We start from the raw sequence: 19,914 nt of genomic DNA, 5'->3' as shown, positions 1-19,914 counted from the left end.
ACTACTTTATTAAGACATGACCTTTCACATGGTGATCATCACTGTTAGACAAAGCCTTTTACTTGATGCCATACACTTGTGGGGCTTGGTCCTTCCCCTGGTGTCCTGCACAGTGCGGCAAGTCTTTCACCTGGTGCCTCTAATGTGAGTCATTGTTCCTCCAAAAATTCCACCCAACCTTTAAATAGCTCAATCTTACATGTTCTTCCAACTCCCTGCATTCTCACTGAGCTGAAAGCCAGAACCATTCCTTCACCCACCATCTTCTTGTCTGATTTATTATTTTCCCCAGGAATTCGAAACTGTGAAACTCAATTTCCTTTAGTCTTTTCTTCTCCTGCACTGATTTTTCAAACCCAAGCTTGGTGTCACTTAATCACTACTTTCTGATTTACCTCATCTTCTTTGCACCTTGCTGGTGTCCTGCAATGAGAGGCTTAATCCTTATCCTGATATCTCACAGTTTGAATCCAACCTTTCCCTTTACCATGCACTGTGGGGCTTGACACTTCACTTTGGTTTCTCAATTAATTATTGGCCTCCATGTCGTTAGGTTGGATGGTGGTGGTGGTAGTGGTGGGGCAGGGGGTGTAACGAAATATCAGAGTGAATTCTTCTTCTTGATCACAATGTACCAACCCACATAAATTCATGAATGTGGATACTGAGTGAAGAAAGGATTGTGTTTGGTTGCTGCACAGCCAACTGACACTCACTTTCTAAATTCACTCATGCAGAATGAACACTTGGACAAAGGTACTTGGGAGTGACTGGCACTTCTGGAACTGTATCCTATCAAGGATCGGTGTCTGTGAAGCCAGTACCCCAGTGAAGGCCAGTGCTTTCAGAAGAGGGAAGAAAATTTTCTTAAAAAAGAACACGGGAAATGGCCTAAATGAATTGATTTCTGAACCACAAGGGCAATATGATTCACATCAAGGTTGTAACATAACTTGTATTCTGATTCTTCATCAAGAGTTGAATTGTGAGAGGTTAGCAGAGAGTAAGAAGGAACTGAGTGAGTACAATCTAGCCTGAACATGAGTTCAGCCTGTGACAACCTTTGACCCGGAAGCACAGTAAGGAAAATTTGTAATTTCTTTAAAACGTCCTAGGAATCTGTAATTCTATTAAAGAAGTTTGAAAAGGACTTTTAAGAGTTTGCATCAATTATAATGGGATCAACTGTAATTTTCTTGGCTAGTAAGAAATACTGGCCCATGTGACCTGGTCACCCTTGACCTGGAAGCAGTAGCGACAGTAAGGAAATTAAGATATGGATGTCATCTGGCCAAAGAAAAAGAAGCTGCAGCAGGGGAAGAACAGAAAAGGCACATTTACAACGAGCTGTGTGTGCAATACAGTTAAAAGGGACAGGAAGCCGAAGACAGGGTTAGACCAGAGTTTTGGTCAATTCCACTGCTACGCTTCAGTTTTACTAGAACTGTTTAACAAGGTTTATTAAAGGAGTCAAATCAAGGAGTCAAATAAAGGAATCTCTGAGGAATCTGCGCCATCAAGACTGTTGTGAACTTAGCTAAGGAGGTTCTGCAGGGATGTGCCATTTGGGTGATGACTTCTCCAGGGAACTCGGAAGGAGTGGAGCTACTGCTGCAGGTGACTCGAGGACCAAATCCATTGAGTGAGAAAAGTGAGAGATCCGACAACATACTGGAGGCTGAGTTGAGAGGAAGTGAGATTGCACCTGCTGCCACATTTCTTCAGGGAGTGATGTGAATGTTTGCAATCTCATTAGATAATCTGCTGTATCTGCTATTCCATGTGTAACTTATAGTTCGTACTGACCATAATTTGCCTGTTAAGGTGCTGAGAAAAGGCAAATGATAGTTAAAGGGGATTCTATCATTAGACAAATAGATAACTTCATCTGCAGCCTCCCAAGTGAGAGGGTGAAGGACATAACAGTGTGGGTGGAAATTATTCTGGAAAGGGAAATTGAGCAGCTCAGCATTGTGGTTCATACTGGAACCAATGATAAATGGAAGAGCAGGATGGATGGGAGCCCTTGAAAAGGGAGCTTGAGGAATTAAGATTTGGTAGATTAAAAAGCAGAACTTCCAGGCCAGCAATCTCAGGATTATCTCCAGTGCCACACAATGGGCAGTTAGAGAGAAACAAACTAGACACGTCATATTGTGGCTTTAAATGTGTATAAAGGAGGGTCTGCGATTTCTAAGGAACTGGAAGTGTTCCAGACAAAAAGGTAATTTTACAGAAGGAATGGGCATCACCTAAATCAGTGACAATGAAAATATGGTAGAGTGCCTAAGTAGACTAAACTAATAAACTCTAGGCAGAGTGAAGTGGAAATATGGATATTGGGGTAGAGAGGTTAAGGAGGTTAATCTTGAAAGACTGAAGGGAAATAGAAGGGAGGAAATTATATGAGGAATATGAATGTCAGGGTTACAGTGTCAATATGAGAATGTGCAAACATAAATACAACCAGGGAATTGGGGTCACTAATTATGATGGAGGAACATGATGATGTAGTCTTCATAGAAACTTTGTGAAATTGTTTCTATAAAGATGGAGAAAATAAAAAGGAAAGAGCCTTGCCCTTAGTAATTAAAGAGATAATTACTGTCATTGAAAGGAAAGTTTTCACTAATGGTGGTACCTGTCAGGTTAGAGTTAGAGAATTAGGAAGGGGTCTGCTAATATATCAGGAGTAAATTATAGACAAATTTGTGGTTGGAATACAGTTGTAATTATGAGGAAACTTATCTATGCTATGGTAGACTGGGATGACACAAACAGTCATAATGGAGGAGAGGTTTTTAGAATGCACCCAGACTGTTTCCTAAGCAGGACAAATAAATAACCTGTAGGTCAGAGGACCAATGAACATCTCTTATCTAGATATACTGCAGACACAGTTCAATGCAAAAAATGTGAAGTAAAACTAGGAAAAAGAGAGTAAGTATACCTTAAAAGGTGAAACTCTCAGAGTGGAAGAAGAGAGAGATTTAGGGGCACTAATAGAATGATACTTAAAAATGGGAGTGCAGATTAAAGGCAAATTGAATTCTGGCAATTATTTGTAGGAGAAGTAAGTCAGGCTGAATTTGTGCAAGACAATTGCTTAGGTTAGAGCTAAAGTTTTATGTGAAGGAGCTTTGCACCCATTATGGAAGGATATTTGAGCTATGAAAAGGGTATAGCAAAGATTCACTGGAATGATACTAGGAATGTGAGATGATATTAAGAAAACGTCCAAACAATTAAGCTTTTCCACTGGAACAAAGACTATTTAAAAAAAGGATCTAATAGAAACTTTTAAAATTATAAAGGTGTTGAGAGAGTAAACAGTGAAAAATAGAATTTACAGGTCAGCAAATTACATAGTCTCAGGGTTATCACTAAGGGGAGTCAAAAGATATTTTTTCCCTATACAGGGTTATTAGAACAAGGAATGCTTTATAACAGGTGGCTACTGAGGCTGAGACTATAACATAATTTAAAAGGTAATTGGAGAATTATATGAAAAGGAAGAATATAAAAGCAGAATTAGACAAATTCAGCTGAAGAGCCAATTACATATGAACATACAGATTAGGAGGAGTAGGCCACTCGGCCCCTTAAGCCTGCTCTGCCATTCAATAAGATCACGATTTTAACCTCATATTCCTGCCTACCCCCGATAGCCTTTCACCCCCTTGCTTATCAAGAATCTACCTACCTCTGCCTTAAAGATATTCAAGGACTCTGCCTCAACCACCTTTTGAGGAAGAGAATTCCAAAGTCTCGCAACCCTCTGAGAGAAAAAAGTTTCCTCATCTCTGTCCTAAACAGTGACCCCGAGTTCTAGATTCTCCCACAAGAGGAAATATCCTTTCCACATTCACCCTGTCAAGTCCCCTCAGGACCTTGTATGTTTCAATCAAGTCACCTCTTACTGTTCTGAACTCCAGTGGATACAAATTAACCTGCCCATTCCAGCTATTAATCTAGTAAACCTTCCCTGAGCTGCAGCTAATGCATTTACATTTTTCCTTAAATAAGGAGACCAATACTTTTTTTTGTTCATTCATGGGATGTGGGCATCACTGGCTATGCCAGCATTTAGTGCCCATCCCTAACTGTCCTTGTTCAGAGGGCATTTAAGAGTCAACCACATTGCTGTGGCCAGAACGGGTAAGGACATCAGATTTCCTTCCCTAACGGACATTAGTGAACCAGATTGTTTAATGATCATCATTAGACTTTTAATTCCAGATTTTTTTACCATCTGCCACGGTGGGATTTGAACCCAGATTCCCAGAGCATTACCCTGGATCTCTGGGTTACTAATCCAACGACAATACTACTATGTCATCGCCTCCCCACTGTACTGTACACAGTACTCCAGATGTGGTCTCACCAATGCCTGTATAATTAAAGCATAACCTCTCTACTCTTGTATCCAATTCCCCTTGCAATAAACAATAACATACAATAAGCACCTGCATACTAACCTTTTGCGATTCATGCATTTGGACACCCAGAACCCTCTGCATTTCAGAGCTCTGCAATCTCTCACTATTTAGATAATATGCCTCTTTTTTATTCTTCCTGCCAAAATTGACAACCTCGCATTTTTCTACATTATACTCCATTTGCCAGATCTTTGTCCACTCACCTAACCTTGTAACCTCCTTACGTCTTCTTCACAACTCACTTTCCTACCTACCTTTGTGTCATCAGCCAATTTAGCAACTATACCATTGGCCCCTTCATCCAAATAATTTATATAAGTTGTAAAGAGTTAAGGCCCAGAGTGGCAGAGTTGTGGCCAACCAGAAAACAAGCCATTTATGCCTACCTTCTATTTCCTGTTAGCTAGCCAATCTTCAATCCATGCCAATATATTACTCCCTACACCATGGAGCTTTTATTTTCTGCAATAACCTTTGATGAGGCACCTTATCAAATACCTTCCGAAATCGAAGTACAGTTAAGGACTCTGGGGGTGGACATCTGCCCAGACACCCCCCCTCCCCTCCAAGAGCTGCCAGCAATCAGCATTGCATTACTTGGCAGTATCTCCAGGGAGGCTGCTGCTGCTGTTATTGCACCCACAGGCTGTGCAGGATCGCTGAGGGACTCAGGCCAAAGACGACTGATGGCGGGAGGGAGAGGTTACAGGATGAGGATCGCGGGGGAGGGGAGTATGCAGCAAGGACAGAGGGGTTGCTCTCAGTGGGTCCCGAATGCCGGGTCCCTCGATCAGACACAGAATGCCTGACAATGAGGGATCCATCCTGGGAGGCTGCAAGCAACCCTGTCAGGGTTTGTTTATCGGGCTTCCAGCATGGTGAGTTTTCTGCCCACTGCTGGATGAATACCAGCGGCGGCTGCATGAGGCCCTTAAGTGGGCCTTTATTGCAAAGTTAAGGGCCTCAATTGATGGTGAGATGGGAAGGCTGTCCTTCCCGGCCCAGACTTAATCAGGGCGGATACAGAATGGTGATGTGGTTACCACGTGACAGCCTCCTGCCAGATTAAAGGACCGCCCTGTCAGCAAACACGCCTCAGGGGAGGGCATTAAATTCCACCCAATATTCCTAGATAGTGGTAACATTACTCTATGTAATGCATTGGTTTCAAAATGGGACCCAAGAAGATTCAGTAGTAACTTTCAAAAGAGAATGGGATATTTATTTAAAAGCAAAGATTGGCATGAGGTGGGATTAACTGAATAGCTAATAAGGACTAATTAAATGGTTGGAGTCATACTTGGCACAAAGGAAGATGGTTGTGGTTGTTGGAGGTCAATCATCTCAGTTCCAGGATATCACTGCAGGAGTTCTTCAGAGTAGTGTCCTCTGCCCAACCATCTTCAGCTGCTTCACCAATGACCTTCCTTCCATCATAAGGTCAGAAGTGGGGATGTTTGCTGATGATTGCACAATGTTCAGCACCATTCATAACTCCTCAGATACTGAAGGAGTCCGTGTCCATATGCAGCACGACCTGGACAACATTCAGGCTTGGGCTGACAAGTGGCAAGTAACATTCATGCCACACAAGTGCCAGACAATTATCATCCCCAACAAGAGAGAACCTAACCACCTCCTCATGACTTTCAATGGCATTACCATCGCTGAATCCCTGACTATCAACATCATGGGGGTTACCATTGACCAGAAACTAAACTGGACTAGCCATATAAATACTGTGGCTACAAGAGCAGGTCATAGGCTGGGAATTCTGTGGCAAGTTACTCAGCTCCTGACTCCCCAAAACCTGTCCGCCATCTAAAAGGCACAAGTCAGGAGTGTGATGGAATACTCTCCACTTGCTTGGGCGAGTGCAGCTCCAACAACACTCAAGATGCTTGACACCGACCAGGACAAAGCAGCCCGTTTGATTGGCACCCCACCAGCTTAAACATTCACTCCCTCCACCACCGACACACAGTGGCAGCAGTGTGTATCATCTACAAGATGCACTGCAGCAACTCACCAAGGCTCCTTCGACGGCACCTTCCCAACCCACGACCTCTACTACCTAGAAGGACAAGGGCAACAGGTGCATGGGAACATTACCACCTGCAAGTTGCCCTCCAAGCCACAGACCATCCTGACTTAGAACTATAATGTCATTCCTTCACTGTCACTGGGTCAAATTCCTGGAATTCCCTTCCTAATAGCATTGTGGGTGTACCTACACCACACAGACTGCAGCGGTTTAAGGTGGTTCACCACCAACTTCTTAAGGATAATTAGGGATGGGCAATAAATGCTGGCCTAGACAGTGATGCCCACATCCCGTGCAAAAAATAAAAATAAGCTCATGGCACAATGGGTCAAATGACCTTCTTTTGTAATCTAAGATTCTAACACCCTACAGGGTCCGCAAGGCGATACCAGAAGTTCATTGTACTTCTTTGCTTTTCTGTTATTTGCCGATTTGCTAGCACCTAATAATTCTCAAAGCCAAATTGGACTGAAAATAATTTCTTGTTTGCACTTTGTTGCCAATGTAACTGAAAATATTTCAACAGGAAATTAAAGCCCCTTCTATTTGCAGCCTTTCATCCAAACTCTTTTCAAAGTACAAAATCAAATACTTAAAAAATTAATTGGAATAATTTGCTAGTGATAAATATTCCTCTCCCCAGCGTATTTAAGTTCTGTATATCAATGCAGCAGAAACATTGTTCAACATCTCCACAAGGAATAAAACTGCACTCTGATCATTTTTTTCCCTGTGACCCCTGAATGTTCGCCTATGTATTGGGTGTTTCCCTTTCTGCATTTTGTTCCTCGCCCAACTATGTAGAACTTTCTATGGTTTTGTGGATTGTGCTCTGGGATTTATTCAGTGAGAGACAAGTTTTCCATTGGCACAGTGCAGTGAGGGCCACCTCTCTGCTCCGTATGGATGGGTACCTTCTTGTCATTCTGAATTGGTCCACTCATTAGTTGTTAATGATAAGCATGTGTAAGTGCTGGCCTCTACAGTTCGGGAGCAATGCCAATTCTCTGACCTCATAGTAACAAAACACTTTAGCCTCACAATTACAGGACACTCAAAGCCAACACCTTAACTCTCAGTTAACAGGACACTTAAAGCCAACATACTAACCTCACAGTAGTAGAACATCCAAAGCTAACACACAAATTTCACAGTAACAGGACATTCCTAGTCCATACACTAATGTCAAGGTAACAGGAGACTCAAAGCCAGCATACTTAATAACTCTGTAACTGGACACTCAAAGGCAGTGCACTAACGTCATGGTAACAGGACACTCAACGCCAACACACTAACCTCACAATAACAGGGCACTCAAAGCCAACACCACATCCAATAGTTATTTTGTGCGTGTATTGAAGGAGAGAGAACAAACTGCTTCCTTATGCATGGAAAAAAACACTGAAACTAGGAGCTAAACCAAATCTTTACACATCTCATTACAAACAGATGGATTACATATCCCATCTACAGCCAGTGAAAACCTTTCCCTCTCTACAAATAAGCAGGTTGCATCTGTTGCTTGGATGTATGTTTTTTTGAGAATTAAAATAGAACAAAACAGTAATATCTTGGCATTCATTGATGGAATCAATAAACAAGCACACCTAAGCACACAATTTCTACCAATCTCATTGGACATATGCAATGCAGTGTACAGTAAATTAAATGGAACTTGGACCATTTTTATCAAATTACTGCTTAAAATTTGATTTGATGCCATGAAAGAATATATTTTGTGCTGTTTGATTAACAGGTCCAGACAGTTGTGATTAGCTCCCATTTACCCCAATACAGCACTATTTAAGATTTAAACCAACATACAATAGTAACAGCAAACCTGCTTTTGTGGTCAACATGAATTAGTTTTAATAGTGAAGAACTACATGACTGACTTACAAGGCTGGTACTAGGTTTAAAATCTCAATGACATTTCCTAATCAGACTTTCTTTTTGTATCAGCTAATTCAATTATGACCTCAAAGTCTCAGATTCTTCCCACCACATCAGATGGAGATACATGTAACATTCAGTGTTGTTATGGCAAAATGCAACATTGAAACACAAGTGGTGTTGACGGAGATGAAAACTGTGATGTTAAAATGTGAACAGGAAGCAGCTGAAACAGGAGCAGTACTAAGAAAAATCTTGGTATGAAAACTATGAAAGCTACCTAGGGTCTGTCAGAAATTACCACACACTGCCACTCTGTTGGGCTTCAGTTAACTCTGAAAAATATTTCACTTTTAAACCAACATTTAAGTTGTGTAAAACAGTCATACAGGGCTCTTTTTTTTAAGATGGCAGCTTTGGTGATGATTCTTCTTTTCCTATTTACACGTATTCCAGACACATCTTTTCTTACTTACCTTGTTCCACTACCATCTCCTTTTGCCTTGCACCATCACTCTTTTGTCATTTAATCTCTCCTGTCTTCTCCCTGCAATAGATCTTCCCTTTTGTTCTTTCCTCCTTTCTCAGCCTCTGCATTTGCTAAAACATCTCTACATACAGTTCGGATGTAAGGTCATTGACCTGAAACAAACTCCACTTTTGTCAGATGCTGCCAGACCTGCTGAGTATTTACAGCGTTATCTGTTTTTATTTCACACAGGGATCTGATTGGCACTTTTCTCACAACCTGCTTCTCCTCCTTGCTGTGGGGGCTAATGGAGATTCTACACTCATTGCTAAAATAATCACCCTGCTCATTAACACATGCTGGTGAGCACACAAACTATTCCATGTGCCTCAACACTGGCATATGGTGGTGGGCCCTGTACACCATAAACACGGGTGTGGACACATGTTACATCAGTGGCCTGCACATTCTGGTTGCCATACACTGCAGGCCTACACACTAACACATAGCCGGGTGCACACACAGTACAGCGGACACAAACACTTGGTGGCATACATACCAGCATAGTACAACACCCCAAGTCTGAAAAGTCTAAGGACTCGAAACATTGAGCCTTCAGTTATTCCTTGATTTCTGACAGGCTTCCACTTGCATCACTTGGTATATAAACATAAACAATATTTAAACCTATCTCAACTACATGAGATCCAACTATCCGTTAGTGCATTTTGCTTGTTTTTTTTCTGTATTCTTTCAAGGGATGTGGGCGTCGCTGGCAAGGCCAGGATTTGTTGCCCATCCCTAATTGCTCTTGGACTGAGTGGCTTGCTAGGCCATTTCAAAGGGCAAATGTCCAGTGACATTGCTGTGGGTCTGGAATCACATGTAGGCCAGACCAGGTAAGGATGGCAGATTTCCTTCCTAAAAGGACAATAGTGAGCCAGATTGGTTTTCATGACAATCGATGATAGTTGTCATGGCCACCATTACTGAAGCTAGCTTTAATATTCCAGATTTTATTAATTGAATTTAAATTCCACCAGCTGCCATAGTGGGATCTGAACCCATGTTTGAACCCAAAGCATTAATCTGGGCCTCTGAATCACTAGTCCAGTGACATTACCATTACACCATCGACTTCCCTCCCCTTAAATGTTTAGATAAGGCTGAAATAGGTTTAGATAAGGGGAGATGAGAGAAGGTTCATATGGAGCATGAAAACCATGCTGAATGGCTTGTAGTTGTGCTGTAAATGCTATGTAAACCCTGGCCTGCTGCCCTTATACAGACATTTCCATTGAATTATAATTCAATCTCCATTGATTGCAATTCAATCTCAGTTTCTGCTGTTATTTACAATTGAGATGTGATCTTGCACTTTACATCACATTACCAGAAACACTCAGTTGAACTGTCACTGATTCATTTTCACATACTTTATTTTGCAATAAATATATCTGTGAATTACTGCGTGCCTATTCATCAACCCAACATGGTTCCTCTGCTGTTTATTCCAAGTAACTAAGGATGGTCAGGTCACTAGGATGAATCATGGCTCACTCCACCCTCCCACATTCTTCCACTTGATAGGCTGCCACCCTGCCACCTACTGTTAGCTGCAACTACCAAGATTTAAAAAAAATTAAATTCCCCAGTTAATTTAGGTAAAGGACTTGGAAACAATGCACAGATTCATCCATTTATTTCCTATTTTGTCATCCAAAATTTATATTTAAAAAAATCTATATTTGCTGATCTTACTGACATTGCACAATAATAGTAACCCAGAATTTGCTGGGAGGAAAATGGCATGTTTCTTAAGTTTTTCAAGTTCCATAACAATTTTGTAAAATGAGTGTTAAGGATTGCCGCAAACTGCTGGATGATTTGCACTGCTCTGTCCTTCACCTTTTGAAAATGGCAGCTTGTTGTTAACCTCTCTGAGAGTTTTGAGAAAATGCTGCATCTCTGCATGGGTTAACAATTAAGATTGCTGCAGAAAATTGGGGCTGGCACTTAACAGTGTAAGGACCCTTTTAATGTTGAGATTTATGTTCTCGAAATGCCATTCAACCTCTCCAGCCCGGGAAAGTGATAACTGACACTGTGATATCTCATTCCTGCAGGTATTCAAATGTTGTTAGAGAGTTTTAAAATTTTGAAATATTTATCTCACTTTTCCTTTCTCTCTTAACCCAACATTTCTTTCCCTCTATTTAGCTTTCTGTACCTAATTTGACTCTTACCCACCCTATTGTCTTCTCTGTTGTTTCTCTGTATCTTTCGCAACATTTAAAGCTAATTGGTTAAGACAATGGACCCATTTTTCATCAAGGTCCCGGATGTCCAGTTATCCGCTCATCCTTCCAGCAATTTGCATTGCAAACTTTTTTTCAAGCTGGAGGGTGCGGGGAAAAAGTCTAACTATTGGGGCATGTCCTGAGATGTCCCCTTGCAACAAATGAGGGCCAAGGTGTTTGAAACTGCCACAAAACCTAGAACTGGGATCACGGCCTCAAGATTAGAAAAGGGCAGGTACACAGACAGTTTAGATGTTAATCACGTGATGCAAAGGATTGTGAACATGTGGTTTGGAATGTGGAGGCAGGCACAAATTGCAGAAACGGTTACAGGAGGAATGGATAGATATTTGAGGGAATGGGAAATTGAGGTATATAAATTTTTGGGGCTGGCCAGATGGACTACAAAGTCTTTTCCAGTCCCACACTTTGCTAAGTTCTTATATGATGTCAGAATGAGTTTGAAGTATAAAAGCTGTATCGGATCACTCAGAGCTCAAGGACTCTTGCCCCTGACTTGCATTTCTCTGTTACGTATCGAATATTTATCTCATAGGTCTGGTTTTCTCTCTCACTGTTGACTCATTGTGGTTTGGTAAGTACAGGGCTGGACAGATGGATAACAATAATTAGCTAGCTCATCAAAGTTGTCTTGTACTGGAAGTTAGGCAAGAGAAGGCTGACTTACAGTAAAATATTCTTCTGGCACTCGATCTATTTGTGATACAATAGGCATACAGGTATAAGACACCTGGTACATTAAGATGTATGGCATCTGCTGTAATTAATTTGTATATCATTGCTGATCCAGGGACATGCAACAAGGAGATACAATGATAGCCATGTTCCCGATTTCTTTTTTCCTTCCTAATCTTTTTTCCAATCTTCTTCCCTAAATTCCTGAGGTTGCTGACTCCTGCAGTGGATCCAGTTTTGTGGATATATGCAGGCCTCCTTGGCCATTCAGCATAGGTGAGTCTGGCCAGCAGGTGTTGGCAGGTTTCATGACAGCATACAGCATCATAATGGGTCCTGATCCTGTTTTCATCGGTCCATACTCAATTTCCAGAATGGATTACTGGGAGATAAGAACAGGAATCCTGCCTGATTTTCATTTTCTGTAACCCAGTGGTGCTGGTAACATTCTGCTGCTCTGGCTCAGCTCAGCTAATTCAGCTCAGGTTGAGCTGCAGTGGCACCTTCTAGTAGTGTGGCTCAGTCAACCTTGGTCAGTGCATTTGTCCATGGGACAGACTTCCACTTCATGCTTAATTCCACTTCTACTGCTGCAAGCTTTATCTATTTTAATTCAGAACTAGAATAATCTTGGGTTGGAGGTTTTTTAAAAAATTCCTTCATGGGATGTGTGCATTGCTAGCAAGGCCAGCATTTGTAGCCCATCCCTAATTGTCCTTGAACTGAGTGGCTTGCTTAGCCAATTAAGAGGGCAGTTAAGAGTCAACCACATTGCTGTGGGTCTGGAGTCACATGTAGGCCAGACCAGGTAAAGATGGCAGATTTCCTTCCCTAAAGGTCATTCGTGAACGAGATGGGTTTTTACAACAATCAACAATGGTTTCATGGTCACCATTACTGAAACTATCTTTCAATTCCAATTTTATTAATTGAAATTAAATACCACCAGCTGCCATGGTGGGAATTTGAACCCGTATCCCCAAAACATTAGCCTGGGCATCTGGATTACTAGTTAAGTGACATTACCACTATGCTACCTCCTCTCCCAGCAAGAGATAACACTTCAGATACATAAATTTCTTCCTGAGTTGTAAAACCTTTACAGATTGAAATGCATGGTGTTCCATTTACTCTCATTTGGAAATAGGAGTCATTCCCATTTGCATAATCCATTTTCCATATGTCCCAAAATGTGCACAACACAAAGCCAAGGGACTGTAATTGAGGAAAGGCCTGGAGATGCTGTATTAGGAGGAACTATTTTTCCACAGATTAGTGTAGAAAGTTAGCAGTGTTGATTAACACTGCTAAAAAAAAAAATCATTGAACACATATGCAGTAAGGAACAGGGCTGAGGGGTAGCACAAACAAAGATGATTTCATACTGTGTGCAGTAGCATAGTTTGGGAACTTGGCGCAGTAATGCCACAGAAAGCATGTGGAAGGAGGGAGTTTGCCAGGCCTTACCTCCTTGTTCCAAGTTTTCTCAAGTTCTTGGACAGTGATAAACATCTGGCCTAAGAAGATGACAAAGTTAACACACAACAGGGAAGCAAGGTGAGATAAACAGAGGGAATACATGTCCGGAATACCAAAGAAGCACATGTCAGCAATACTGAGAGAGTAAAGCTCTGTAGTACAAAGGGAGCATGTATCAGCAGTACATAAAGAATCAGTGCAAGAAATAGCAACCTGAATCAGGAATGCAGAAGGTCTGGAATCCACAGGAAGTCTACGCCTGGAGTGCAGAGAGTTTGCGTGTCTGGAATGCAGAAGGTGTGTATGTCGGATTATAGTGGGGATGTGTGTCTGGAATACAGAGGGAGACAGTGGCAGTAATAAAGAAGAAGCATGTGCCAAGAACACCAGGTGTTTGTGTCATGAATAGCTATGAAGCTTTTATCGAGAATACTGTGGAAGATTTGTCATGAATTATGAGAAAGTGTGTGCTGGAAGATAGAGGTACCATATGCCAGTGATAAAGAGTAGCCTGTATCAGTGCTAGGGTTGAGCCTGTGCCAGTGCTGGAGGGGAGGCTGTGCCAGTGTTGGAAGGAAGCCTGGGCCAGTGCTGGAAGGCCGCCTGGGCCAGTGATAAAGAGGAGTTTTTGCCAGTGCTAATGGGAGGTTTTGGGGTTCTAGGGTGGGAATTTCAGACAAAGGGGCCTGAACGGCTAAAGGCACAACCCCCAAGCATCGGGGGAACAGGCAGTTCTGTGTAGGATGATAAGGCAGGAATTGGTTATAGAGATGGTCAAGATTATGAAAGAATTTAAGGACGAGGATAAGAATTTTAAATTGAAAGTGCTGGATGACCAGGAGCCAATAGAGGTCAGCAAGGATAGGAGTGATGTGTGAGTAGTAATTGGCATGGTGTAGCATCTAGACACCCAAATGTTGGGTGAGCTGAAATTTACTGGTGGAGGGGGGAAAACTGGCCAAAGGAACGTTAGAATAGTCAAGGCCGGAAGTGACAAAAGAATGAACAAGAGTTCAGCAGCAGATAGACTGAGGTAGGCGTGAGGTGTATAACATAATGGAAGCATGACGTATGCATTTTTTTGTGGAGAAGATAACGGGTCAAAAGTTGATCTTCAGGTTAAATAGGACGTCAAGCTTGTGAACAGTCCAGTACAATCTAAGACAATGTTTGGGAGGGGGACATAGTTGGTGGCAAGGGTATTGTGTTGGGGCTGGGCCTGAAAACAATGGTGGTCCTAATATTTAACCGGAGGAAACTGAGGTTCATTTAAAACTGGGCAAAGAGATTGCAAAATATTGAAGAGAGATGGTTGGAAGGTAGAGCTGGGTGTTGCCAAAGTCCATTTGGAAACGGACCACATGTCTTTGGATGATGCCAGCAAGGGGTTTCAAGAGATGAGGAAGAGAAAAGGGTCAAGGGTGGATTCCTTGGGAGACTCTGGAGATATCAGCTGGACAACAGAGTAGAAGAGTTTGAGGAGGGTGGTACAATCAATTGTGTCAAGGGTGAGCATGAGAAGGGAAAATGTACCATGTTCACAGTCACAGAGGATGTGATTGATGACTTGGATTGGGATGGTTTCATTTCTACGAAAGGGGTGGAAGCCTGATTGGAGAGATTCAAATGTGGAAAGACAGGTACAGAATTGGGAGGCGACAACACAATCAAGAACTTTGGAGAAGAAAGGAAGGTTGGAGATCAGCCCATAATCTCCAAGGGCAGAGGGGACAAAGGAAAGGTCTTTGAGGAGAGTACTGATGATGGTGGTTTTGAAAAGGACAATGACAATACCTGAGAAGAGGGAAATACTTAAAATGTCTGAAGGAAATAGGGCAGCAGCAGGCCAGAGCTGAATAGTGGAGGTGTGAAGTTGGATGAATATTCTGAGGTGTTGATTAATTGTGTTTGGGAATTAGGACATATTTATACAGAACTGTCTCTCAGGAGAGTAAATAGGTGGTACATAATAGGCTAGAGTGTACATGATGTATGGAGTAACTGTAAATGACAGGTGAAATGACTGTTCTCATGTTCCGTTGCTATTATGGTGAAGTAAGTTACAGAAATGTTATTCAAGTTGTTTGCTAATGCAGCATAACTAATGTTATTGGTCTGTTATGTTTTGTGGAATACCACTTGTAGAAGTGTTTTCGCATGCTATACCCGAGAATTTTCTAGTCAGCTTTTCAAAAGCTCACAATTGAATATATGGTAATAAGGTTAGACAGGGTACCATATTTCAGGTTTTGGGGAACTCAGTGTGGTCATTGATAAGTTTTTTTTTGATAACAAGTAACATTCATGCCACACAAATGCCAGTCAATGACCATCTCCAACAAAACTAACCACCTCCACTTGACATTCAATTGCATTACAATTGCTGAATCTCTCATTATCAACATTCCTTTGACCAGAAACTGAACTGGACCAGCCATACAAATACTGTGGCTACAAGAGCAGGTCAGAGGTTGGGATCTCAGCAATGAGTATCTCACCTCCCGCCTTGTCATTCCTTTGCTGTCGCTGGGTCAAAATCCTGGAACTCCCTTCCTAACAGCACTGTGGGTGTACCTACATCACATGGACTGCAACAGTTCAAGAAGGCAGCTCACCACCACCTTCTTTAGGGCAATTAAAGATGTGCAACAAATGCTGGCCTAGCCAGTGATGCCCACATCCTGTGAAAGAATATAAAAAAGAACAAGTATAGCTAATCAATATACACCCCTCATGTCTGACCTCTTTGGGCTAACTTCTTGACAGAAGTTGCAGTGACACTAATTTGAAGCAAGACTACCAATTCAATCCTCTCCATTTTATGAAAAAATAGTAGTACAATTATGTAGTTGTGAACTCTTAACTTGTGATTCATCTCCCCTGAATCATAGGTTTGAATTTACAATCCAGATAGCTGGGCTAGGCTGCAAATACTGAATGGCAAATACTGAATACTTAACACACCAGACTGAAGAGTCTGATAAAAATAGAGAAAAACTTCGGATAATCCCAACTGTGTCAGACAATCATTGTCACTGTCTCTTTCATTACCTAGCATGAGATTAGGACTGACTCCTGTTTCTGTGCCTCCTGTTCACAGATGTACTGCCTTGCTTCATCCCACAATAACAAGTCCCTCTTTTAAGCTGCCCATGTTTCTGTCTCTCTCTGTTTGACTTGTTCTCTCTCTCTCTTTCTCTCTCTGTGTTTCTCTCTGTCTATCTCTCTATCAGAATTGCTGCTGTTTTTCAATCTTCTTCAAAATTCCCAACATTGCGGTATACATTACCTGATGATTTAATACCCTTCATCTTTACTTGCCTCAAGTTAAAGATTACACTACCATGAAGTTTAGATTGCATCTATTTTCCCTAAACAACTGAAGTCTGAAATGGCATAAACCATTTGTGGTAGCTGCAATTATTTTTATCTTTACTAGTCACAGTGTCAAATTTTCATTTGCACAATGACCGTGTAATGTGATGAGGCTGGACATTAACTGCAATCAATCATACTTACCATCATAAACACTGACGCTGAAGAAAAAACCAGCATTTATACAGTACCTTTTAAAACCTCAGAGCACCACAAAGCATTTAACAGCCAATGACGTACTTTTTGAAGTGTAGTCACTGTTGTAAAGTAAGGAAACATGGCAATTATTTTGCACATAGCAATTCTCACAAACGACAGTGAGATAAATAATCAGATTATTTGTTTTTGGTGGTTAGTTGAGGGTGGTTAGGATTTCAGAGTACTCCCCATCTCTTCTTTGAATAGTGGCTCGGACCACTGCATCAGAAAACATTAGAATCTTTACATTAGCACTTTCCAAAGCAACAGCTGAATTAAACTGGAGTATTGTAAAGCACAATGTATAAATGTTGTGGACGTTGTGGGGTGAAAAACTGTGCTGATTAAAATTGCCATTGGGAATGACATAGCTCACAGAAAAAAATTCAACATATTGTCTTGTGAATACTGGTGCTGTGATCTGCAGGTATATATATTATGATAGTGAATGATTCTGTGATAGGAATGAACAAACGGCAAATCCAATGTCTTTAGAGGCGCGATCCATTTACAAACCCAATGTAGTAATGAAAATGCAAACAATTTTGAGGAATGTGGAGCATGACATACTACTTGACTAATGAAACACATGAGGCGAAATAATAATATTTTCTGAAATCTGGCCATTCTTTCCATAAATATTATTTAGGTGCTGGCTACAGTTACTCCACTTTGAAGAAATGCTTTGACTGGAATGTGTCAAGTAGAGTAAATGCATTTAACAGTAGCATGCTTCTGGTGTTGCCACACAACACAGCAGAGAATTTCTTCTCCTTGATGTGTAGGGGATAAAACTTTCTTCTGTTTATTGATTGTACAAAGGGTCTAAAAACAAACTAAGCTCATCTGACAGTATTTACGCTGTAAAGCTTAGAAATTTGTTGATAATACTTTTTAAAATACAGTAATAACATTTAACATTTCAAATCCAGTTTACTAAGATCAAACCAAATGTTGAAAATTTATCTCACCAGTTCTGGATATGAGAAGGGTTTCTAGCATTTCTAATTGTTCCTTGTTGGGAATTAAACTAGAAGAGTTAAGAGCATAATGTGGGAAAATGTGAGATTGTCTACTTTGGCAGGAAGAATATAAAAGCAGAGTATTATTTAACTGCAGATTGCAGAGGGATCTGGTTGTCTTGTACATGAATCACAAAAAGTTAGCATGCAAGTACAGCAATTAATTAGGAAGGCAGATGGAATGTTTGCCTTTATTGCAAGGGGGATGGAAAATAAAAGTAGGGAAGTCTTGCTATAGCTGTGCACGGCATTGGTGAGACTGCAACTAGGGTACTGTGTACAGTTTTGGTCTCTTTGTTTAAGGGCAAATATGCTCGCATTGAAAGCAATTCAAAGAAGGTTCACTAGGCTGTCTTATGAGGAAAGGATGAGCAAGTTGGGCCTTTATGCATTGGAGTTTAGAAGAATAAGAGGTGTGCCGGGATTTTCCGGCCCTGTTGTGGGCAGGACCCACCTCGGGAGATTCAGCAGCCCAGCCAAAAGTTCATTGACTTTTGGCGGGATTGGACGATCCCAGCAGCAGGTGGGGCCGGAAAATCCTGCCCGCGGTCTTATTGAAACCTAAGATTCTGAGGTAGTTTGACAGAATGTTAAGAGGATATTTCCCCTTATGGGAGAATCTAAAACTAGGGGGAAGAGTTTAAAAATAAGGGGTCTCCCATTTAAGACAGAGTTGAGGAGGAATTTCTTCTCTCAGAGGGTCATTAGTCTTTGGAATTCTCTTCCTGAGAGAGCAGTGGAAGCTGGGTCATTGAATACATTCAAGGCTGCATTTAAATAGATTTTTGATCCACAGGGAGTTGAAGGTTATAAGGGGGGACAGGCAGGAAAGTGGAGATAAGGCCGCAATCAGATCAGCCATGATCCTATTGAATGGCGGAGCAGGCTTGAAGGGCAAATGACATACTTCTACTCCTATTTCCTATTATCATCTTATTCTGGTCGTTTTAACTGATCTCATAATATCGCATGCTCTCCGAGGAAGTCTTCAACTTTATATCACTGGAGGAAAAAAACCATGAGGGATCTATCCAGGTTTGAAAAAGGGTAATTACCTTGATTAAAGCCTCCCCTGTTTGCTGACAGCGAGGGTTTGAAATTTGGGTAATTACAACCAACGTTATCAACACCTGCAATCCTAAAAAGGATTCTTGATGCAACATCTTAGCAGCAATATCAAGTTTGGATTCTCCATCAGGATTACCTTTGAGAATTGAGTGTGTTGGCAATGCTTTTCAAACCAGTTCCTCGGGGTAATAATTTGGGTAGACAGCACATGACTCCGCACAAACTACAATTCAAATGGGAGCTGTGGAGAATGGAAACATTCACACTGGTATAACTGCAGGGGCTGCTCTTCTAGGTTAAAGAGACAAAGTTGGGGAAAAACATCTAATTCATGCTACACCTGAAATGGGGACAGCTAGAAGTCCACACTTGGTACCAGGAGTCGATTTGAATCTTCACCTCACATGAAAAAAAGAACCAAGAATATTTGAAGCTGAAGAGGGTTCTATACCCAGGTTTACACACAAGGTGGGACACCTCAAAATTTTTAAAATTACTTTAAGATCAGTCTAAAATGGCTACAGCATTTCAGAAATAAACAGTCTTCTAATTAAGGAAGACCGACACTGTCCTGTACAGGAAAGTCTATTCATGCAGGTTAAACATAACTTAAGGCAGTGGAGATAAATACTTACAATGGATGAAAGATCTACATTAGCCATTTTTCTGTCATCCATAGCAATTGGCTGTAGACCTGCTACATTCAGCTGTACTGAAGAACTACGATAGACAAAATTCAGAAGCCAGTCTCCCCTGTTGAAGCAGAAAGAATTCACTTTACAGAAAAGGTCTGGTTAAAAATCTGTCGTTCAGAGCGAGATCAGCATAACCTAAAAAAAATTCTGCCTCGACTATGACTTTATTCTCTACATAAGATTGGGTCTGCTTGGAGCTCAATATAATCCCTGCAACTATTCTTCCCTCTTTTTAT

General features: G+C 41.3%; 1 protein-coding gene across 6 annotated transcripts in view; it reads right to left on the bottom strand.

Annotated features, from left to right (window-relative positions):
- The window catches only part of tmco4 (transmembrane and coiled-coil domains 4), a 90,464-nt gene that overhangs the window by 4,241 nt on the left and 66,309 nt on the right, over positions 1-19,914 (bottom strand). For all 6 annotated transcript variants that reach the window (XM_078558052.1, XM_078558048.1, XM_078558050.1 and 3 more), the window contains one exon: positions 19,619-19,736. In XM_078558052.1, the coding sequence (XP_078414178.1) occupies positions 19,619-19,736 (118 nt within the window). The remainder of the gene's footprint in view (positions 1-19,618; positions 19,737-19,914) is intronic.

Source organism: Cetorhinus maximus, chromosome 15 (genome assembly GCF_964194155.1).
Source record: "Cetorhinus maximus chromosome 15, sCetMax3.hap1.1, whole genome shotgun sequence".
In the NCBI taxonomy this organism is placed as follows: domain Eukaryota; kingdom Metazoa; phylum Chordata; class Chondrichthyes; order Lamniformes; family Cetorhinidae; genus Cetorhinus; species Cetorhinus maximus.
Note: the sequence above shows the minus strand (reverse complement) of the source record. Positions and strands in the feature narration are given on the sequence as shown.